Source organism: Oncorhynchus kisutch, linkage group LG16 (assembly GCF_002021735.2).
Source record: "Oncorhynchus kisutch isolate 150728-3 linkage group LG16, Okis_V2, whole genome shotgun sequence".
NCBI classification, from domain to species: Eukaryota; Metazoa; Chordata; class Actinopteri; order Salmoniformes; family Salmonidae; genus Oncorhynchus; species Oncorhynchus kisutch.
The window spans coordinates 40,666,193-40,690,709 of NC_034189.2; the positions used below are offsets into that span (position 1 = coordinate 40,666,193).

The window sequence follows — 24,517 nt, forward strand, 5'->3', positions numbered from 1 at the left end:
GGAGAGGTTTTGAGAGGTTCAGAGAGGTTAAGAGAGGTTGGGAGAGGTTGAGAGAGGTTGAGAGAGGTTGGGAGAGGCTGAAGAGGTCGAGAGAGGTTGGGAAAGGTTGAGAGAGGTTGAGAGAGGTTTTGATAGGTTGGGAGAGGTTTTGAGAGGTTCAGAGAGGTTCCGAGAGGTTGAGAGATGTTGGGAGAGGCTGAAGAGGTCGAGAGAGGTTGGGAAAGGTTGAGAGAGGTTGAGAGAGGTTTTGAGAGGTTGGGAGAGGTTGAGAGAGGTTGAGAGAGGTTAAGAGAGGTTGGGAGAGGTTGAGAGAGGTTGGGAGAGGCTGAAGAGGTTGAGAGAGGTTGAGAGAGGTTAAGAGAGGTTGGGAGAGGTTGAGAGAGGTTGAGAGAGGTTGGGAGAGGCTGAAGAGGTCGAGAGAGGTTGGGAAAGGTTGAGAGAGGTTGAGAGAGGTTTTGATAGGTTGGGAGAGGTTGAGAGAGGTTCAGAGAGGTTCCGAGAGGTTGAGAGAGGTTGGGAGAGGCTGAAGAGGTCGAGAGAGGTTGGGAAAGGTTGAGAGAGTTTGAGAGAGGTTTTGAGAGGTTGGGAGAGGTTGAGAGAGGTTGAGAGAGGTTAAGAGAGGTTGGGAGAGGTTGAGAGAGGTTGGGAGAGGCTGAAGAGGTCGAGAGAGGTTGGGAAAGGTTGAGAGAGGTTGAGAGAGGTTTTGAGAGGTTGGAAGAGGTTTTGAGAGGTTGAGAGTTTTTGAGAGGTTGGGAGAGGTTTTGAAAGGTTGGGAGAGGTTGAGAGAGGTTCAGAGAGGTTCCGAGAGGTTGAGAGAGGTTGGGAGAGGTTGAGAGAGGTTGAGAGAGGTTGGGAGAGGTTGAGAGAGGGTTGAGAGAGGTTGGGAGATTGTTGAGAGAGGTTGAGAGAGATTTTGAGAGGTTGGGAGAGGTTGAGAGAGGTTGAAAGAGGTTTTGAGAGGTTGGGAGAGGTTGAGATAGGTTTTGAGAGGTTGGGAGAGGTTGAGAGAGGTTGAGAGAGGTTAAGAGAGGTTGGGAGAGGTTGAGAGAGGTTGAAAGAGGTTTTGAGAGGTTGGGAGAGGTTGAGATAGGTTTTGAGAGGTTGGGAGAGGTTGAGAGAGGTTTAGAGAGCGATATATGGATGCTTCAGGGGATTAAGAGTCTAACTCCCCCACTTTTTCCCCCCCCTTCTTCTTCTTCTTCTTGTTCTTCTTCTTCTTCTTCTTCAAGAATGGCATACCATTCCCAGCAGGTTCTGATTTAGCGCTGCTTTCTCTGCCGTGTGTTGTGTTCTTATAAGTTCAAATTACTGCCCTTGTAGGCTGCAGTACAGGCCCAGTGAGCTACCCTTCTCAGACAGAGAGGAGAGGGTTCTGCAGTCCAGAACATGGGAATCTGCTGCCACTACCAATGCTCCAGTGATCCCTAGCCCACTGCTCTGAGTTAGGGATGCAGCCCAGCCCTAGACTGCCACTGTTAGCTTACTGTCTGACAGTGTAGCCACAGGGCCTGTGGATTACCCAAACCATAATAAACAGATACAGGGGAAGGGGAGCACGTGGGAAGGGAGACGGTACACACACACACACACACACACACACTGGACCGGGGACAGCTAGCGTGGTGCACTCCTTGTGTAAACAGATCAGGGCGTGGGACCCTAGCGAGGGGCAGACGGGTCATCTGGGCTCAAACCAGACTGACTAAAGTTCTCATAACGGACCTCAGCTTAGACACATCTGCCCTCTGCAGAATTAAAACACAACACGTGTGTGTGTGTCCGATTAGCTCGTAACCTCATACGGTCAACCGAGGTTCACTTTACCATGACGCTGTGTGTTTATCTGGAACATGGAGTCTTCATTGCAGTGGGCTGGGTCAGTTGCTCAAAGAAGAGGCAAGCTGAGGCTACACCTCTCTCAGCCTCTCCCCACAGAGCCTCTCAGAGCTCCCGCTCCGCATGTTCAGTAGTTAACTGATGGGGTCAGGACTGGAGCACCAGGCAACAGGACAGCAGATGTACTCATGTGGTACTGATCTGTGATACTCACCCATCCAGAAGAGAGTTATTGAGCATTGCACATCACTGTGGCTGCAGCAACAGTCTGTGTTTCAGGCGCTTTTGTCGTGTGCGGGTGCTTGCCCTGCTGCACACATTGCTCATTTGCATGATGAGGGGAGGATAAATGGGTAAAGGGGAAGAGAGTGAGAGGGAGGAGAGGAGGAGACAAGAGGACAGCCTTGGGTGAGTCCTGACAGGGCCGTGCGAGACACCATCAGAGTGTTTGTATTGTGGTGTAATATTGCTTTGTTTTTCTCTCCTCCTCTGTTTTTCTTCACTCGATCGTGTTGTGTTTTGTAGACATTACCCTGCCAAGAGTAGTCTGGCTGGCAGCCAGTTGTCCCTGGGCTCCAGGTGAACCCTCCCTCCCTCCATTAGTCAGTCAGGCAAGCCTCACCCTGCTGGGGGAGATGAGGAGAGGAGACTCCCAGGCGTCTTGGCTCTGTGAGGGCCGTCACGGCTGTGCCAAAACCCCAAAACAAGCTCCCGTCCTCCCACATCATTCTGCCTGGTGGTGCTGGTAGGATCAGTCTGACAATGCTAAGTGTGGAGTAGATCCGTTCACACCTTCATGCACGCTACAAACATTGAGGATAATACAGTACAGTGAGGGGAGGAAGTCTAAACATACATAGACACATGTATCACATTAATGCAAGTAATTTTTAAAATGAATTTTACCTTTATTTAACTAGGCAAGTCAGTTAAGAACAAATTCTTCTTTTCAATGACAGCCTAGGAACAGTGGGTTAAGTGCCTGTTCAGGGGCAGGACAACAGATTTGTACCTTGTCAGCTCTGGGATTTGAACTTGCAACCTTCCGGTTACTAATCCAACGCTCTAACCACTAGGCTACCCTGCCGCCCCATGAATGAATTAGGGCTCCCTACATTTTGTTAATTGGACCTGAAATAGTTTCAATTCACTTGATAACTAGGTACTTTGAATAGCTTGTGGCTTGACCCAAGTTGTTGATTAATTCCCCCGATAATTTTACAAAGATTAAAATGAACAAATAAAGAAATGCTTATTCATTTAAGCGATGATAATAAAGGCCCAAAGAGTTGACGTGGAAATATTGCCCATCCCAGCATGGGCCCGTTCCTAACTCCATCTGACAAAAGAGAGAGAAGGAGGAGGGAAATAGAAGGAAAGAGGCGGCAGGACATAAGAAATCTGTGGGCAGAAGCAGAGAGGCAGAGAGAGAGAGACACACAGGAGACTGGATGGGTGAGTGTGGAGCAGGGTGGCTAGTCGGAGGGGGTTCCGTTTGGATCAACAATGAGACCCCCTCACATCTATTCAGGCCTCCTGCTTCAGTTGTCCATCATAATGACATGTGATTTTGTTTGGATTTAAGACTGGTTAGTGGTAACACCAGTGTTTCCCATGCGTATTCAGCCCCATACAGTGAAGAAAATGTAGCTTCTATGAAGCAATTTGTCTTTGTAATGTTATCAAAAAGGAAAATATGAGCTATGAGGTAGGATATTGGATATTTCATTAAATAAATAAGGTCATTTTTTGGGACATGTATCATCAACTCCTAGCCACTTCAGTTCCCTCAAACTCCTTTTTTGAGGCATTACCATTCATAGGAAAATAAATATTGTAGCAAAGAAATGTGGGGGACCTTTTTTATACAAAATAATAATAATTTGTCCCCTTTTGTGTTTCAGTTGCAATATTTAACTGCTTTAGTAGTAGTGCAATAAAGTTGACCTATTATCACACTGCTTAAAGGGATTTGAAATACAGGACTAATTGCCCTGTAACTACGGAGACAAACAGCTGGAGATGAAGCAATAACATCTCATTAAGACAGTCAAGAGTTTACTACGCAAATCAAACCTTAAGTGAGGATAAAACACCACAGCAGTGTATTTGTCCGCTAATTATGAATCGTTACAAAATATACCAGGTTACAGTACATTTATGGATTTGAAATCAAATATTATAACAGTGAAACCTTAGGTGTTCCACCTCTGTTAAAAGGTCTTGTATTTTTTAAATAGTTTTACTGTAAAACCTATAACACGTCCAGTCCACACATCACCAGTGGCCCATAGCCAACTGCTAATGACTATAAACAAGTGCAGGTGGTTAAATTCCCTGATTGAGCCGTATTTTCCCTCATAAGCACAGCGAAGTCAACGGGCCCCTATTAGCAAGCCGTATTCTCTCTCTGAGAGAACCAGAGAGAATTTTAAAAGACCAAATCCAAATGCATATTTACTATACATTTCTTGAGCACACAATTCAATGCTCTCACATACGTGTATAATGCACACGGATAATGTAAAAGCAATCATCGGATAATTTAGTTCATCAATCAAGCTGTAGTCCATGAAACACAGAACAGGAACACCCTTGCAAGTATTGGAACTTCAAGTCAGTCAGTCTCCAAAGTTACAGCGAGACCCCAGTAGAGCTGGGAAGTCCCACCAACCTCCAGTGGAACTGACAGGACTAGACCCCAGTAGAGCTGGGAAGTCCCACCAACCTCCAGTGGAACTGACAGGACTAGACCCCAGTAGAGCTGGGAAGTCCCACCAACCTCCAGTGGAACTGACAGGACTAGACCCCAGTAGAGCTGGGAAGTCCCACCAACCTCCAGTGGAACTGACAGAACTAGACCCCAGTAGAGCTGGGAAGTCCCACCAACCTCCAGTGGAACTGACAGAACTAGACCCCAGTAGAGCTGGGAAGTCCCACCAACCTCCAGTGGAACGGACAGGACTAGACCCCAGTAGACCTGGGAAGTCCCACCAACCTCCAGTGGAACTGACAGGACTAGACCCCAGTAGACCTGGGAAGTCCCACCAACCTCCAGTGGAACTGACAGAACTAGACCCCAGTAGAGCTGGGAAGTCCCACCAACCTCCAGTGGAACTGACAGGACTAGGCCCAACGAAGGTGACCGTATTCCCCTCCAGTAATGAACGTCTCTTCCCCTCAGGGTTGACGAAAGACTTGCCTCTCAATGAGACCCTTTGTACTTCCCCCAAATGGGGGTTTCTCTCCCTCTCCTCTCGTCCTCCCATCACTGCCACTTCTCCTGATCCCCATCATCAGTCAGTCTGCCTGCCTCAAACCGAGGCAGAGGGGCATCCCAAAAGGCAGCATTTTCCCTATTTAGTGCACTACTTTGGACCAGGGCCCATAGGGTAGTAGGGTGCCATCTGAGTCGCACACAGGGTTTCCATTGACGGCGGTGAAGTGGAGGATGTCGAAAGTCAGAAGGTGAAAGGAGACTAAATAGTGAGAGATTGATCTGTTTTCACTAGCTAATGACTTGGCTAGCAGTCCTGCAGGTTTCACTGAACCGTGTGCTAAAAACAGGGGAGGGATGGATGGACCTTTTCTACATTGGCTTGAGTTCAAGATCAACTGCCGATACGCAAATTTAACAAAATAATTTGACCAACAAAATCTGTCTGATTTAACTTACTTCATATGCTAGCTTTTTCATTTCAATATTATCTCTACCCCATGTGGTTGGAACTCAACTAAAAACACAGCGGGAACACATTTTGGAAAAACTCGTCTCTGAGCTGTGGGTGTCATGACACATTTCTCATTGAAGGCTAAACTCAATCATAGCTGACAACCTGTCAGCTCTATTACCTTGTAGTGGTTGGAGGTTGTAGTTGTACAGAGCCGACCCAGCGTCTGGGGGGTAACAAGAGTAGAACTGATGGTCCCGCACAGCAGCACTCTCTCTGCTTTGGCTGTGGCCCCATACTCATGCACACGCACGCAGACACACACACACACACACACACACACATGCATTCACGCACACACACACACAGGTGGGATGCAGCAAGCAGGGTTTAGGGAGACGCGCTCTCCACGTCAGCAGGACCCATGCTTGGCCCCTCATATCACAATCAAGGGGATTCCTTCCTCTCTCAAATTATACTGGAATCACTGAGCTCTACTCCATGTAATTATGAGAGCCTGGTACCCAGGCTTGGTAAGATTGATAGTAGCTGAGTCTGAGGACAATTCACAATCAGGGTCTCAGTTGGTAAAAACCTTCACTGTTCTGTTCTTTCTTTTGAGAGTGCAGCTCAAGATTATAGTATTATTTGGAAAACTTGGATGAGGCTACTCCATTGTAGCCCTTTACTGCAGTCAATGACCAAAATTATAAAATTATAAAGATAATCCAGTGTTTCTATGCCAAACCTTTTTGTTATATTTCAGCCTTCCGTGATGTATATAAAGTATACTATTGAGATGCAAACTCAACTGTATATCTGACATGGTACAGGTGTTTTCTTTGTTCAAGCCCTTCAAGCCCCAAAACCATGTGTGTGAGGCGTACACTTCTGTTTTAAAGTAGATTGGTTCAAGACTACCAAGAAACACTCGGTGACCCTGATTTAGCCCACTGCAGTGAAAGGTTAAAGCCCGAGCAGCAGAATTCCGAGTGTCTTTTATTTGACCATGGGATTATACATGTCAATGTTCTTTCTGTACAGTAGGCATGTTAATTAAGGTATACGACAAATGGATGAAATGAGTGTAGTGTTTGTTGTTACTGTCTCTGATGCGCTCAGTTTGCCAATGGTCCTTCTGTAGACTAATTGTTGGTGTAACATGGTTTGTCTTCCACCCAATGCTTGAGCGCGTACACACTAATTAACTAGCTAAGCAGGCCCGGACTAGAATAAGGTCACAAATCACGTTGTTCATTTATCCTTTTCTAACGACGGAATTTCACAAGTCATGGATACATGGTCTAATTATAATGACTGAGGGAAGAGGTTTTCAACAACGTCTCACTTTAATGACCACACAATGACACAGTCTATCATACTGCATAGCTTGTCTCATGGGCAATGGGTGGCCATTGTGTTGTTTGCCTCGGGATCTCAAAGCACTAACCTTTAGTTCAGGGCCAGGCAACCCTGCGGGACTTCATGTCTTTGATTTAACCGACCGGGACGACCAGGTGTGTTGAATTGAGGCAATCACTGAACTGATCATTTAGCTCAGTTGGTCAGGTGTGGTGCCGAGTTGAAACAACAGCCGGCAGCACCCACAACACTCCAGGAACAGGGTTGCCTACCGCTGCTTTAGTTGATTGCGTAATAAAACAGAAATTGAAAACGGTGATTTCTCCACGGATTGAATTCCTTGTTAAAATATCCCTTATCTGATTGTGACTTGTTCCGATCTCTGTTAATCTCATACTCAGTTAGATGTTAGAGGCTTGAGTTTCGTGTTTGACTGTGTACTCTTCTCTCTTTGTGTGGGCGACGACTTTCCCAGACTGAGCACTTTATCGTTACACACTGCTCTATTTGCCTGGGTTGTTTGTGCCCCTGCGATTGGTATTCAGCCCCTGAATTACAGGGGTCAGGGGTGTCCTATTGGGGATGTGTAAGAGAGGGAGAGAGAGAGAGGGAGAGAGAGAGGGATGGCTGGAGAGGGTGGTGGAGTCAAGTCTGGCCTCAGCCTCATCCAGGCCCCTCAGCCGACAAACAGGCGTATTGTTGCAAGTGTGCACAGGGCTTGTTCAACAATATTTGCCAGAACGTTAAAGAGGTTTTGAATAGTCTAGTGTGTGTGACCAAAGGAAAGCTAGGTGGGATGTAGCTTACTGACACACAGAGACAAGCAGCTGCTACTGCAGCCAGACTACAGAACATGTCAAGGGATGTGACTGAAGTTCTTGGCCAGGGGTCTGAGACTAGAGTAGAGATATCCTCCTGGCTGAGCCCTGTTGGCTGTTGCAATGTGTGGCCTGGCCTGCTGCTTAGTGCGGAAGTAAGAACGAGAGCAGTGAGCGTGACATAGGCAGAGCTGGAGCAAGAATGGAGCAGGCTCCCGTCGCAACGTCGGAAGAAAGAGGGATGAAAGAAAGGCAGTGGAGGAGCAGGGTCAGGGGAGTGATATTTGGTCCTAGTCAGAAACACTGGTCTGGGATTCACAGGCTAGTGAGGCTACAGGCTTCACAGACTCCTGCCGCCATCTCTCCATAAAAAGCCTGGCTGTATTATTAAGTCTTTGTTTTTGTTTTTGTTCTTGCAAACTCTTTTGTGGCGATTTTCACATGTGAGGGAAAAAATACTTGAGTAAAAAATGTTTTGGCATTGGTCATCTTTAAATAAAACAACAGACGTTCCTCATTAACTGTTGTGATAACAACAGCTGACGTGTGGTGCAGGCGAGCCTCTTTTTAGTGCCAATAAAATAGTACGTTTAGGGTCTTTTGTTTTGTTTCTCATTAACATTGTGTGTTTATTGTCTTTACTCTGTCCTGTTTGTTTGAAAACGTTCCACGAAGGGCATTAACTCTCTTTATTCTCCTGTTCCTTATCAAGGTCGTTGTTATGACCTTGGAACGTTTCCATTCTATGTTCAGTTACCTTCTCATTGTAAACTTGTGTGATTTTCTTCTGCTGAGAGGAGAGGAGAGCAGAGGACAGCACCGAGCGGAGATCTAGGAGGGGCAGCCAGCTGATCTCTGGACCGTATTCAAATTATTTGGGCATTCCGCGCCCCGTCCTGGGGGTACCAGCGGAAGTTGCGTTATAGGGTGATCTGGGAACGCAGGGAGCAGAGAGTCAGAGGGGTCAGGGCCACAGATCGTTATCTGTACCTGCCATGCACACTAGGGGCCTCTGGGACCCAGGCCGGCGCCCCACAGAGCACAGTGCAGGGACAGAACTTGTGTGAGTCAGCATTCCAAGGCCATTCCTCTCACTTTGTAGTCTGACAACATGACGGACAGGCCCGTCCCCACGACACAGGAAATGGCCCCACTCCAGCAGGTCTGCACAATGCCACAGAGTATTGTGATTTAAGAGGAGTGGTTATTTGAGGGTATATGCTTTTGTCTCAAGATGGCCAACGCTTGTTTTTACCTTTCCTCTCTCTGGTGTCTGAGCTTTATTTAGTTTTAGAGACTAGCAACAAAAATGCAAGCTCTGGTGAAAAAACATTTGGCTTAAGAAATGTAATTTGGTTCTAGAATAAGGATGGTAACTTGACTGATCGATCGTATTGTCATTGCTTTTCAATTGAAGAGGCGATTTAGTCCGACAGCCACAGCGCATAGAGATACTGTGGTGTTTAGTAAAGCAGTCTTCTAGTGGGGTTCTACCACAGAGTGGGCCTTTAAAGCTGTTGTGTGAGTGACTCATGCTTGAGTCATATTCCCCCTCTGAAGGGTTCGTCACGGAAACATGCCCGGGGTTCTGTTTTTATTGGCCGAAAACACCATAAAGCAAAGCACACCTGACATTCAAAACTCCAGCAGACAGGCAGGCAGGCAGACAGGCAGGCAGGCAGACAGACAGGCAGGCAGGCAGGCAGGCAGGCGGCACAACAACAATGCTCCACAGCTGTTTTAAACACAACATGCTAAAACAGAGGAGCGTTGCCGCTGTAACTATCTGACTCCCTTCCCCTCAGCAGATCACTGTCCGTCTTCTCCGTAGTCTTGTAGCAGTGGATCTATGGGACCGGCCTCTGTGTGTCTTTCTCCCCTGTCTGTGGGACAGGCGTTTTCCACCATAGTGATGTTTTGTCACCAGAATAATAGGCCTCTTTGTGTGACTGCGCAGGGTGGTTGAGTGAGTGCAAACCAAAACAGGCTCATTAAAAGTGTAGGCCAAGTTAATGCATCATTAATAATGGTAGGGGGTGAATTAGGGGGGGGGTAATGGGGGAGAGAGGGGTTGAGGGGTCAGGGAGGGACAGGAGACAAAGAGTAGCCAGGACTGGGTCACCTAAACATGACAGAGTGAAGCAGCTCCCAACACCCACACCATGATGTGGCCACACTCAACACTCACTGACCTATTCCGGAAAAGTGACTTCATCTGTGAGAACGGAGGATATTGATCTTTCACAATGGGAAACTCACATTGACAGGTGTTCATAAGTATGACAGAACACATCAGTAAAATGTTTCATCTGACCTGGGCCCCTGTTTTTAAACATAGGACTCGGATGACTCTACATAAGCCCGCTAGAATCAATCACACATGAAAATGACTGCAAGCTGCTATTTTAATTCCACACGCGTACATATTAGCCACTAATTCCATCCCTTACGGGACACCTGCCATTACATTTCTCACATATCAACAAAAGGATTCACCACTCGGGGGGACGTTGTCAGTAGCGTAGCCCTAAGAGAGCCCCGAGGCAGGCAGAAGAGGCAGCATGGGCGTCCTGAGCCAGTCAACCCAGTGGACCAGTTGGGGGATTGGCCAACCCTGAGCAGGGTTTATTCTATCACACAGACAGGTCCATTGTTCACACGCAGCGGGGGAGAACAAAAGGCGAGCGCTCTGGAGAGTTCAGGAGGCTGCATGTGTTCACCTGATTCACTGACTGGGTCCAATCCCCCCCATGGGGGAAACAGTGTTGGAATGTCCCGGTGCTTAGGCCCTCACATCTATTAGTCTTTGGGTGATAACATTTGTTTTTACATCTGGTGGAGCACCGCAGCAGGCCCTCTCACTTTCTCATCGTCACACACACACACCCCTCCACACATATACACACACACACACACACACCCCTCCACACATATACACACACACACACACATGCAGAGACACTGGGTTCTAATGGGACCATACTGTACATTGCATTGCCTGATCTGGACTGGCCTGGAGGACTAAAACCACATTTGATGGTTAAAAAAAAAACATTCCAACTCTTCATGCTATTTCATCCACTCAGGGACATTCCCACAATTATACAGAGTGGAATCCTTTCTGTGTCTGTCTTTAAGTCAGAATATACTTTCATCCGGTGTTGACAGTCCTATTGCTTTTCTGTTATACAGGCAAAAATAACATCCCTCTTGTTTCAGGTCCAAACTGATCCCAGATCTGGATGGCGTAATGGGCTCACTGGGATTAATGGATATCCTGAGAGGAGAGACCTCAGCAGTGAAATTAAAAGCTTTTCTGTTTTACTAGCAGAATGACAGGGGAAATTAGCCTCACGCAAACAGGAAATACCTCCAGTACAATCTGCCTGGGGTCCTAACTACAAAACCCCATGCCAACTGCTGCTACACACAGGGCCTCGTGCTGCACGGCACTCTGGGAGATGGCAGGGGAACAAGCGGCTTTAGATTTTCAGATTGGCTTTCGGAATAGCTCTCAGTAGCCTCTCAATTTAAAAGCTTTGAAAATACAAATGTGATTCTAAGGAATTACACCGAAAGCTCCACCGTCCTCCCTGTTACTGGTCAATTTGAATTGTTAACCTCAGTGTAATATTTACGGTACCCCCCACCATGAGCTGCGGGACAGGGAGTGGAGGGGGAAGATATCAGAATTCGTCAGCTAGGTCCTGAGCCACCTACCAATAACCTCCATGTATCACTGTGCAGAAGGTGAGCATGCTGCGTTGTGCCGGTGGCTGCCTGGCTGGTATTAACAAACATCCCGATGGGCCTCCTCTGTCCTCCTCCACGGCCTCGCGACAAGCACCGTGTTGTTAGCACGCTGTTTGTGTAATTTAGGTACTTAACGACCGCAAGGGTCTCCCAGAGACTGATTAGACCGTGGATGTAATCGCCCAGCAGCATCACACCATCGACTACAGCTCTGATTTATCACCACACCGCTTAATAGCGCTGCTTAACACACAGGTTTGTCCTGATTAAGTAATTACCTTAAACCAGAAGTTTATTATCTGTACGACTGAGCCCGGTGATAAAAATTAAAAAAGGAGGCTGTCGAGAAAAGCCAAGGAAGATGGTGTACCTGGTGAATGAGGGACATAATTAAAATACAAGTCATTAAATATGAAGCTGCCGCGGCTGTCAGAGTGCTGCCCTGCTAACATTCATTTTACCCCACTGGAACACTTTACAGGGGGCGGGTGGGATTATACCTCACTGAAGGGTGTAGGTACCGGCTGAACGGAGGCCCATTAGATCTGCAAATTAAAACAAGGTCCTTGTTCATCTCAAACAAAAGGGGGGGAAACTTTTTTTTGGAGCTCTGAAAATAACACCCGAAAACGAGTGACTGTTTTACGGAAAAGACTGTGACCATGTCAGCTGATTAATGGTGTTGGGTGAAGTGGCGCCTCGATGAGGTTGGATCTCAGTCTGGGAGTATTCTCTTTCCATGGTGTGGGATGTTACTAAAAGGAGGGGGGAGCTAAATAATGGAAGCTGGGACTGTTTAAGAATGATGCACCATTCTTCTCCTCTTCTTCTCCTCATTGTATACAGCCCTGTCGGTGGTGGACGGCTGTAAGCCGGAAATAGCCAGCGCTTCCTGCCTCCTCCTCCGCGCTTCTCTAAGCTCCTCTCCTGCTTCCTAGTCTGATCCCTCTAACAACGCTAAAATAGAACCAGTCTTCCAACAGCCCTGTCCTTTCAGCACTTTATAAACAGTCCCTTCTGACTCGGTGGGACGCTGCCCAGTATCTTTGACCTGTCAAGTGAAAAGTGCAACTCTGTAACTTCTGTATTTGCAAACAAGGAATCGGTCTTTGTGACACACATCCCGTGACCTTTACTATTGCTGCCTAGTGGTTTGACTTCTCGCTGTTTGTTTGTCCGAGGTACTTTACTGCTGGTTGTGATGTGACGCAGGTCCCCTCTCGCTGGCTTTCATACAGGGATGTTTAGTAAGAGCTCCAAGTCTTCCCAAAAATGGGACGGTCCACTACAACGAAGCCTTTTCAAACAGGCCAACAGTTGTGGTCGCTACAGAAACCACTCTGTGGTGGTGGGTGGACAGAGAAGCTCCTATTTCAGCCCAGATTACCAGAGGTCTTCTCTGTGAATGCTAGTATAAGACGTTTGGCCTGGCTCCTCTCCACCCACATTGTCCTCTGACCTCTGTGTCCTTAGCTTATACAAACTCTGCCCTCTCTGTACAAAGAACTTGTTCAGCTCTTCAGGAGTGACCTGCCTGCCCAGCACTCTCTCCATTAAAGAGGTGTGGTCAGGAGAGAGACAGAGGGGGACTTTAGCTTCTAAACTCCTCACTGAATTCCATTTGATCACCCTCAGGCCAGAGTCATCGAGGGTTGCTTTCGTAATCGCTGCAGTGAAACACAGCACAGGCTGTTGCAGTTGACGCAGCATAGCGTTCACTTCAACAGGTTCTGGATGGAGAAACAATCTCAGCCAGGGAGTTTCTTGTAAAACATAAAGTAGGACCAGCTGCTGCGGGGTACGGCCTGGAGAGGGATGGCCTCCTGTTGGTTTGGATCCTGGACCGACCGGTGCCTTAGTATGGGGGGGGGGGGGGGGGGGGGCGAGAGGGTTCCCGGTTGGAGACGGTCCTTCTCCTCGACCGTCTGCTTTTGAGGCCCTCAAATTTGTCTTGAAATACCTTACATCAAAATGTTTTATAATGACCTGAGCCTCATAAAAGCTACATTTCATTTCTTGCCTTTTTTTTCAATTTTCCATGCGTGGCCAGCTGTGATCTCTTGTGTTTCCGGACATAAATACTACAATCCCTGTGTCTGGTTTTGGTTAAGAGACTGTAAAGCTGTTTTTAAAGCTGTTTCATGCTAACCCTAATACAGTAACGTGACATTGAAAAGTACCTTAAAATTATCTGTGTGTCTTACACAAAAGTCTGCGCATCAGGTGTCTTCCAACAGCCTTGCTGAGAAAGGACCTTCAATTACAAAATATTTACTATATTTTGTAAATGTACTAATATATCTTAAGTAAATTAAACTAGAATTGATTTAATGTGTGTTTCATTGGGCTCTGTCTCTGAGCCTGTAATAACCCTGAATAATGATTTCTCTCTCAGCTAAATAATACTGTGGCATTTCGGGAATTTGATTCGACTACACTAGAGTGTGACTGAGTGAGTAGCTGGGTACAGTATACTACCCTGTCAGTGCTGTCTACAGAGTCTACTGTCTACCACCTGCTCAGACGTCTGATGAGGGCCGTGCTGTTACTGTTTGAATGGGTAGTTGTTGTTGCAGGGGGCTAGAAGAAGAAGCCTCTTCCCAATGCTGTCAGGCCCGGTTTGCGTCGGGCTCCAGTTCTCCTTGATGCAGTCCATCATCCCCCTTAGTTCAAAGACTGACTAGCTGCAGGTCTTTGTCAAAAGCCCAGTTGGAGATCTTTTATGTTCAAGATGTAGGATTTCTTAGGATGACTTTGATTATTTATTTATTCCACTCTTGTGTGATAGTGCCAATATTTTAGGCAAAACTGCTCAGCTTGCTCTGAAATTCATGTTGCTTTATTATAGCCGTATTTTGTCTTTGAAATGTAGCTTTTGAGAAGCCCAACTCTTATTTTTAAGTCTGAACAATTTTTCTCTCCGTCTCACCCTCTTCTTCTCTGTTCTGCAGCCCCGCACCACGTCTTCCCGACGTTCCACACGCCCATCCCGATTGACATGCGTCACCACGAGGGAAGATATCACTATGAACCCCACACCCTACATGCCATGCATGGGTAAGTCTTCTTCAGGCGGGTCTCTACTGTATACACAAGCTGTTTACACTAATACATAGCAATTAGCTATTAGATAGCCTTGTTTTAGCCAACGCTGCATAGCATTTCAAGGGCAACCTTCCATTTGGAAGGATGAGAGCAAAAGTGTTGCCCAGATTTAATATCACAGATTAAATATTATTATCTTTAAAAAGTACAAATGACTATCCAATGTCAGTTAATACAGAATGTTACCATTTTTCCCTCACATACCTCATTTCCTATAACAGTTGATGATTATGGGGGACAGCTTTGCTTTTTGCCAAGTATCAACCTACTAGCCTGTGGCAAGCCAATACACATCCTCTTTCCATTAGTTAGCTATACAGTGCTGTATCCATCACAAATGACATGACGCACACACACACACACACACACAACCTTTCCCCCTCTACCTACAACAGTCCTCTACATTCATTACTGTGTTATAGTGGTCCTAATCTGTTTGGTCCCAAGAAAACAGCATCATTAGGCTCTCACACCGTACAGAAGTCTCCAGTACAGCATAGTAATTGGTTCTATGACGGTTACATGTACATTCATTCAACTTTCAGGTTACTGTGCCGTCCGTTGGATGATTAGCTTGGTTAGTAGTGGCCACGATTGGTTTGGTAGCGACATCTCAGTTCTTTCACAAGGGAAATTGAACCAGAACGTTCTTTGACTTTGCTATAGTAAAGACGTTACCTTTATCTTAAAAACGATAGTGGTAAAACACAAAAAAGTCAATCGAATTCTGGAAATAGTGTTCGGCTTCATTTCCATTTCAATTCAGTAGATTTGATGGTGATACATACTGTTTGCCTGGCTTCAGCAGGGCTATTTATCACAGCACCAGGGAAGTAGAGGGGGTAGAAAAACCTGTCTCTACACAGGGCCACCTTGATTAATGTGATTTGATCTTGACAGTGGACCCCTAATTCATCAAGACCTTGATCTAGCTGTCTTTCCCCGTGCCTGTGCCAAATTCACTCTAATTACAGGAACATTGCACAGCAAATTAAGTGTGGTGTCATTTGTCGAGGAGACGCGGCAGTCAGGCCCACTTTATTATACGCTGGTGGCTGCGTGTCAGAGGTCCCCTGCTTGATTGTCGAACATGACATCTCCATACAGTCCCCTTTCTCATTGTTTACATATAACATAATGAGAGGGCTGCTTATTTTGTCACAGCTGTCATAAAGTGGGGAGGAAGCGGCGGCAGTGGGAGGAAGTGGGAAGAGGAAGAGACGCTCAGAGTCTCTTCTTCTGAGCTTTTTCTACTGTAATAGAGGAGAGATTTTTAATCACTGTCAAATGAGAGGACAGGAGCAGTCCTGGGCTCAAAGCAGTGGTTCAGCTAGAGACCGAGAACAGTAGGGATGGGGATACTAACCTCCTTTGCTGTGCCGGGTAGCTATGCAGGAGCTTGGACTGAAGCTATGATATAAACCACCCGCATGGAGTGTGTGCGTCGGCACAAGCTGTCCCAGCATTCATGACACTATGACAAATCACGGTTGTTCTAGAAACTTCCCAAAAGTTATTACGAGTTTAGTTTTCCACCCGAAGAAGACCTGTTGTAAGAGACAACCACAGCTACAGCATAGTTAGGTACTTTCCAACGAATTACAATTCAGAGAGAATATGATGTCTTTTTAACATGCATTATTCCCAGAGAGAATAATTTTTTACTTTTATCACTATGATCATTCAAAAACAAAGTGCACAAGTTGTGGCCCAAACAGATATTTTTGCTCCCATGCTGAGTATTCCAGACTAGGGGGGGGAAAACAAAAAAACAACTCCGTGCCTCAGTCTGCCCATTATTATCTATGAGGAGGAGGATTGCGTTAAGTCTACCAAACAGCCCAGGGCTATAAGAACAGATCAAGTCACTGACAGAGGCTGCCAGTGAGTGCAACATTCCCATTAATATCCTAACACTGTAGCTTCTGGCTCTGTTGCTCTGTGACTTCAGTTCTAACGACTCTATAATCGCTGTCTCATTCCCATTTCCCATCTGTTTGTTTAGAGCTGTCAAGAACAACTCTGCAGAGATTACTTGTTTGGTTGATTGGTAAAGTCGTTGTCAGCCCAGAAGGTACATATTTAAGAGGCTAATCATGTAGTTTCTTCCCATTGTGGATCGCTATGAGTCAGGCAAGCAAGACTATTTATAATGTCATTACGGCAGTACTGTTTCTACAGTTGTACCTGTCAGCTGTAGTTTTAATGCTACAGGTTGGCCAGCTTTCCTAGTAGGTAGCAATCAGTGGAGGCTCCTCAGAGGAGGAAAGGGAGGACCATCCTCCTCAGTGAATTTAATCAAATAAAATGTTTAAAACATTTAAAAAGTGACTTTTTAGATAAAACTATACTAAATATATTCACATGTCAACAAATAATTGATTAAAACACTCTGTTTTGTGAGAGAGAGAGAGGATAGTTGAACAATTTAGAGCAAATACATATTTTTTTTTAAATGAAGGAGAAGCAAGGGAGAGAGAGAGATTTCATCATTTTTTTTCACTTTAAGTTTTACTTACTTGGCAAATGCAGTTGGCTAATTTAGCCTACTCAAACACCCGGCTCAAATAGAGGGATACTATGTTAGCTAGCTGGCTATGACTATCCAACACAACACTGGAACTCTCCCAAATCAGGGTAAGCTTTTGATTTGATGAATTTATTTCCCCCGGGACCTGCCGGTGTAACTGCCAAACTTCTTACTGACTATACACTGGTTTACTAACACATTAGTTCTATTAGCTATGTTGACTAGGAACGTTACTTTAGTTAAAATGGGGACTACGTTGTAGGCTGTGTGTAGCGGTTATGGTTACATGGTTTGGCATGGAAAAGTTTTTTCGCCTGATCACACACAGCTGATGTGTTGTGCATTGAAGTCCACAAAGGAAGGGAAAAGGTGAGAGGAGGAGAGTGTATAGAGGTGAGAAGGAATACAACAAGGATGCTATGAAAGTGAACTGTGTTTAAGGTGATCAGGAGTGTTGTCACGCCCTGACCTTAGAGAGCTTTTTATGTCTCTATTTTGGTTTTGGTCAGGGTGTGATTTGGGTGGGCATTCTATGTTAATTTTTCAATGTTTTGGTATTTCTTTGTTTTGGCAGGGTATGGTTCTCAATCAGGGACAGCTGTCTATCGTTGTCTCTGATTGGGAACCATACTTAGGTAGCATTTTCCCACCTGTGTTTTGTGGGTAGTTGTTTTCTGTTTAGTGTTCTGCACCTGACAGGACTGTTTCAGTTTTGTTTCTCACTTTGTTATTTTGTTCTAGTGTTTAGTGTTAATAAAAATCATGAACACTTACCACGCTTTGGTCCGATCCTTCTTCATCAGACGACCGTTCCAGGTGTAATCATTATGCTGATTCTGTGGAAAAAAGAAACTCTCGTTTGCCACTGTTGGACTAATGATTACACCGTAGTTAAACTCTCTCGACCTGTGTGCACCTACCTTTGTGTAAAAATAAATAAATAACATCCTCCCTCATCATAAACAGCACTGACTGCCACTGGTAGCAATACTGAGCTGACCAGAGTCAACAAAGGATGGTTGTGTCCACAGAAATAATGATATGTTAACATTCCATTGTTTCAGACCCTCTAATCCAATGAACTGTTTGTTGTAAGTAATTTCCCCCTCGTTCTGCATATGTGGAACTGCTGAAAGTATTGCATGTTAAGTTTAAGCCCAAACCATCCATATCATGTTGCAGTCCAGGCCCATATAAATCTACAGCAGTTCATTCTAGCCCTGAAGTGGACGATGTGATTTATCTAAATCACAGCTCCAGCCCTGAGGTAGCTACAGAGGAGACACCGTCACATTGTAATTAATCTCTAGTGTCGCTCACCGCAGCGGCCCAGCGCAGGTACATGACACACACAGACATGCACACACAAACACACACACCAGCCATACATGCACCACACACACAAAGCATACACACACATATAGTTATCCACACCTCATTATACAAATTATATGTCATATTGAGCACACTTTAAATCCAGACAGCCTATATAAAACCACTGAACACTTACAGTACAGTAGAATTAGGTAATGTCTGCGGAGGAGAGGTGTTAATTAAATCATGTTCAATTACCCAAAGTGTTTCAGACAGAACACTAAGTGGACTAATTAGAACAAGTATACATCTGCTCCAGCTTTAGCGCTCTCTGTTGGGACTATCCTTGTCTCATCGCACACTAGCGACTCCTGTGGCGGGCTGGGCGCAGTGCATGCTAACCAGGTCACCAGGTGCACGGTGTTAGGCTAGCAACTCGTCGGTCTAGTCCTGCATTGTCCTGCAGTCCTGCATTGTCCTACATGACCAAAAGTAGCTGGACACCTGATCGTTGAACATCTCATTGCAAAATCATGGGCATTAATATGGAGTTGGTCCCCTCCTTGCTGCTATAACTGCCTCCACTCTTCTGGGAAGGCTTTCCACTCGATGTTGGAACATTGCTGCGAGGACTTGCTTCCATTCAGCCATGAGCATTAGTGAGGTAAGGTACTGATGTTGGGCGATTAGGCCTGGTTTGCAGTCGGCATTCCAATTCATCCCAAAGGTGTTCGATAGAGTTGAGGTCAGGGTTCTGTGCAGGTCCTAGGAAAGGTCCTTCTACAAACTGTTGCCATAAAGTTGGAAGCACAGAATCATCTAGAATGTCATCGTATGCTGTAGCGTTAAGAGGTCCCTTCACTGGAACTAAGAGGCGTAGCCTGAACCATGAAAAACACCCCCCGACCATTATTTATCTTCCACCAAACTTTACAGTTGGCACTATGCATTGGTGCAGGTTCTCCTGGCATCCACCAAACCCAGATTCGTCCATCTGACTGCCAGATGGTGAAGCGTGATTCATCACTGCAGAGAATGCGTCTCCACTGCTCCAGAGTCCAATGGCGGTCGAGCTTTACATAACTCCAGCCAACACTTGGCATTGTGCATGGTGAGCTTAGGCTTGTGCGCGGCTGCTCGGCAATGAAAAGGATTCCAGAGGCATTTTAGGACTTGCTAGTGAGTGTTACAACCAAGCACAGACGGTTGTTACGTGCTACGCTCTTCAGCACTCGGCAGTCCCGTTCTGTGAGCTTGTGTGGCCTAACACTTTGTGACTGATCAGTTGATGCTCCTAGACGTTTCCACCTCACAATACCAGCACTTACAGTTGACCGGGGAAGCTCTAGCAGGGCAGAAATTTGACTAACTGACTTTTTAGAAAGGTGGCATCCTATGACGGTGCCACGTTGAAAGTCACTGAGCGCTTCAGTGAGGCCATTCTATTGCCAATGTTTGTCTATGGAGATTGCATGGCCCTGTGCTTGATTTTATACACCTGTCAGCAACAGGTGTGGCTGTAATTGCCGAATTCACTAATTTGAAGGGGTGTCCACATACCGTTGGCCATCTGTTTGGCTCTCTGGACCTAGTAGACTCCTTCCCATGGTGCAGGTAGGTAGACTCAGGGAGATGAAAAGGTCTGTGGCTAAAGGCCAAGAGCGACAGACTGAGCTATAGGCGGACAAGAGCATTTTGCAGCCAGGTTCCAGTCCATAATATCAGGTTGAAGTTTTAAGTTGCCCAGTAATCTAAAGGCTTTCTGTGAATGGAATATCTGTTTCTTCTCAGGCCTTAGACAGAGAGCCTTTTATGGTCATCCGTTAGCTAAGGCCCATGGCAGAAAGTTGGCCCATGGCAGAAAGTTGGCTTTGAGACAAGCCTTGGTCGTCTGGGGGGCATTTACTGGAAACGGAGTGGACTCACTTTGGGTCAAGCACGGACCATCCGGCCCCTGGAGACAGACAGTACTGGGGATAACTGAGAGATTGAGGTCAACCTGGGTCTGTATTCAAAACGCATCTCAGAGAAGGAGTACAAATAGACAAAGATTCCAGCTTCAGACACTAAACTGTGCAATCGTTTCTCATTGGGTAACTAGAGAAACTCTTAAGCATAAGGTTTTGTGAGATTAAGTTGTTTTCAACCTTCTTTAAGTCTTCAGTCTGGGCATATCTATATTTGAATGGGAGACCGTATGTACTAGTTTCTGGTGTTCTGAAGGAAAATGTGTCTGGCGTCTCCTGCGTAGTGTGTAGTCTAGCTTTCCAGACTCATGGCTCCACCCCCAGTGGCTGTAGGAAGAGACTACCTGGTGTGTGCTGCTGTATCCTCTGATCTTCAGCCTGTCAGAGGATCTGTCTGTACAGCTAGCAGCAACCAGGCAGGAGACACACCTCTCATTGACATGCCATGAGTTCCTCACTTCCTCCTCTCCGGGTCAGGTTAGAACTCATATCAGGCACAGTGTGACTATCTTCAGTGTCATCCCTGTCTGGGGTTAAAGGAACAATGACAGATGACAGTGCCAGAGCCAGACTAACATATTTTTATGTTGAGGGTTGAACCTTTTGTCTATCTAGCTGTCTGTCTAGCTGTCTGTCTAGCTGTCTATCGATCTGTCTGTCTGCCTGCCTGTCTGTCTGTGTCTATCTGTCTGCCTGTCTGTCTGTGTCTATCTGTCTGCCTGTCTGTCTGTCTGTCTGTCTGTCTGTCTGTCTGTCTGTCTGTCTGTCTGTCTGTCTGTCTGTCTGTCTGTCTGTCTGTCTGTCTGTCTGTCTGTCTGTCTGTCTGTCTGTCTGTCTGTCTGTCTGTCTGTCTGTCTGTCTGTCTGTCTGTCTGTCTGTCTGTCTGTCTGTCTGTCTGTCTGCCTGCCTGCCTTAGTGTGACATCAGGTAATGGCGTAGGGATGTAATATCATTACATTGCATGGTTGCGTTCCACACACACAGTCTGCTCTATGACCCCATCTCTCGCTAATGTATTTCCAGATCAAAGCCCTGATAGGATGAGGAATGACCTGCGTCCCAAATGGCACCATATTCACTATGTAGTGCCCTGCTTTTGACCAGGGCCTATAGTTCACTAGGGGATAGGGTGCCCTCTGGGACGCAGACCATGATATTAGACGTGATCTCATTCTCATTCCAGTCTATATACACAGAGCAAGGAGACAGAGCGTATCAGATTCACCTTAGATTCATTATTCAGGCTTAGACCTGGCTGGCTGACACACTTGGCCTGCCTGCAGAGTTTATACAAATGTCTCAGGTGTGTGTGTGTGTGTGTGTCTGTGTGTGTGTGTGAACGAGTGCTCTGACTGCATTGTGCAGCAGCACCACTCTGTAGTATCAGATGGGAAATGGTTAGGCCTTAGGCTATGTCATGTAAGGACTTAGGTCAGGTGAGATACAGCAGAGGGTCCCGTTGTTTTACTTTCATTTGTAACTGTTTTTCTTTCCCTTGTAACTTTGAGAAAATCACAAGAACTTGAGATTTCTGGATAAAAGAAACTGTTCAAAGGTTTCCGTCACAAAGAGACAAAATACATCATGAACCACAGTGTACATGAACTAAGATGATAACGCTCTCTCTCTCTCTCTCTGTGTCTCTCTCTCTCTGTGTCTCTCTCTCTCTGTCTCTCTCTCTCTGTCTCTCTCTCTCTCTTCCCCTCTCTTGCTCTCTCTCTCTCTGTGTCTCTCTCTCTCTTTCCCTCTCTCTCTTGCTCTCTCTCTCTCTCTCTCTTTCCCTCTCTTGCTCTCTCTCTCTCTTTCCCTCTCTCTCTCTCTCTCTCTCTCTCTCTCTCTCTCTCTCTCTCTCTCTCTGTCTCTCCCTCTCTCTCTCTCTCTCTCTCTCTCTCTCTCTCTCTCTCTCTCTCTCTGTCTCTCCCTCTCTCTCTCTCTCTCTGTCTCTCTCTCTCTCTTTCTCTCTCTCTCTTTCCCTCTCTCTCTTGCTCTCTCTCTCTTTCCCTCTCTTGCTCTCTCTCTCTCTTTCCCTCTCTCTCTCTCTCTCTCTCTCTCTCTCTCTCTCTCTCTCTCTCTCTCTGTCTCTCCCTCTCTCTCTCTCTCTCTCTCTCTCTCTCTCTCTCTCTGTCTCTCCCTCTCTCTCTCTCTGTCTCTCTCTCTGTCTCTCTCTCTGTCTCTCCCTCTCTCTCTCTCTCTCTCTCTCTCTCTCTGTCTCTCTCTCTCTCTCTCTCTCTCTCTCCCTCCCTCCTCCAGTCCTGGACTAGGTGGCAGCCCGGTCATGTCAGACATCTCTCTGATCCGTCTGTCCCCCCACGCAGCCGGGACAGGGGAGTCCCCCTTCAGCCCCGCTCACCCCTACTTCAACCCTCACATGGAGCACTACCTCCGCTCCATTCACAGCAGCCCAACCCTGTCCATGATCTCTGCGGCCCGCGGACTCAGCCCTGCAGACTGTGAGTTCAACTGCATGTCTAGATTGTGCAACACCCAAGGTCATTCATTGTGGATCCCCACCGAAGGAATTGTGTCATTGGCCTATTACTGAAAGCTTGGTGGAGAAATGAAAGGATTCTAACTTCTGAGGATTACGCAATTGTTTTCAGTGTGGAGAGGGGATTTGCGGCTGTGATTGTCAGTAAACAGCATGTTTGAGTGGGCATACAGATTAGGTTAGATACGTAGAGCCGGTGCTACAACGTTGCGTGAATTAGTCTTACATGCGACATATTGCTTTTTGTGAAGCTCTGACCTCCCTCTTCTCACCACGTGTTCAATATACCAAGGGGGTTATTGGAAAGCCATGGAAATTGATCAAACTAAACAGTCCCCATGGAACTCCCCCCAACTTTCCCCCTTTACCTCAGAGCGACGTGATGACAACTCTTTTTCAGAGCTGAATTACAATAACGGGTGGAGGCGAGGAGCCAGAATAGGAAATAAATCACCTTTTACAGTCTGTCAACAGTAATGTGGTCTTGCTTTTAAAGTGAAATAAGCAGTGCAGGGTTGGAGATCCCGCAGTGATAAAGCCATGGGAAAGAGGGAGAAAATGAAGGTGGCTATTTTTGGTTGAGGGAATTTCAAATAGGTGGTTCGGAGAGAGAGAGGAGAGACGGCCTTGGAGTTCATTGAGAGACGGCAGACGTTTAGTTTGACGTTTGATGTTCCCACGTGACCCTTTTGGAAAACAACTGTTATATCTTCTAGGACTTTTAATAGGACTACCTTGTTTCGGGATGGATTTTGCTCTGAATTCCAAGTTTTCTATTAAAACGGATTTAATATAGAATACTACTAATGGAAATGAAATGGTTTCAGGAAATTCTCTTCTTTGTCGCGGGCCAACACATAGAACAGAGGTATAAACAGGCAGAGGTTCTGCTGCTCTTTTCTTATTGTCGTTTCTGCTCTACATCACATTAGCATGACATTAGCATTGACAGGCCTCGGGATTCCTTTGGGCCCAGTCCGCTGTGTTCTATTCGTCATTCACATTCTCTTTCTATGGACTTCCTGTTCATTTGATTGGAGAAAAAAAGAACAGTTGGACGGCGAGGGGCGGCTCAGCTCTGCTATGGCCTTCATCGGATCGCTTCAAACGACGTGTTCCTCATTGTGCTGATCCAAAGTGACTCCCTCCATTTAAGTGGTTATGTGATCCAGGAGAGAGAGAGAGAAGGAGAAAATAAAGGTCTGGTTCTGCTGTATGTAGTCAGTACAAGCACACGTCTGTTCTCTTTTAGCGCAGCACGGCCTAATTGTGTCTGAAAGATCACTTCCAGTGGGAGAGGTGACACATTAGGGGGAGCGAGAGAGAGAGAGAGAGAGAGAGAGAGAGAGAGGGAGAGAGAGAGAGCGAGAGGGGAGAAAGAGGGGAGTCCTGGTCTCTTCCTCGTCTGGACCCTGACCCAAACCATAAACCGAGCAGATATTTCCTCCTAAATTCCTGGAGAAACAGATGGACTTTGGAAGCCTCTGGGACAGAGTGCTGCTATTCAACAGCAGCTATAGGCCATATCCCACTCTTATTGCCCCTGACACTTTTAAAAGGACTTTACTGGGTGTAGTTGTTAACAGAGTAACACCGTAGGATTCAGGGTGCTCCTTCAGGGTGTGTGTGTGTGTTCGTGCATGTTTTCAAAGAGAGAATCCCCAACACTACTT

The 24,517-nt window shown here is 46.3% G+C and overlaps 1 protein-coding gene across 1 annotated transcript in view; it reads left to right on the forward strand.

Annotated features, from left to right (window-relative positions):
• Nucleotides 1-24,517, forward strand: part of LOC109906701 (zinc finger protein GLI2) — an 82,106-nt gene that overhangs the window by 23,985 nt on the left and 33,604 nt on the right. The window contains exons 3-4 of the mRNA XM_020504550.2: nucleotides 14,392-14,497; nucleotides 22,607-22,806. Coding sequence (XP_020360139.1) covers nucleotides 14,392-14,497; nucleotides 22,607-22,806 — 306 coding nt within the window. The remainder of the gene's footprint in view (nucleotides 1-14,391; nucleotides 14,498-22,606; nucleotides 22,807-24,517) is intronic.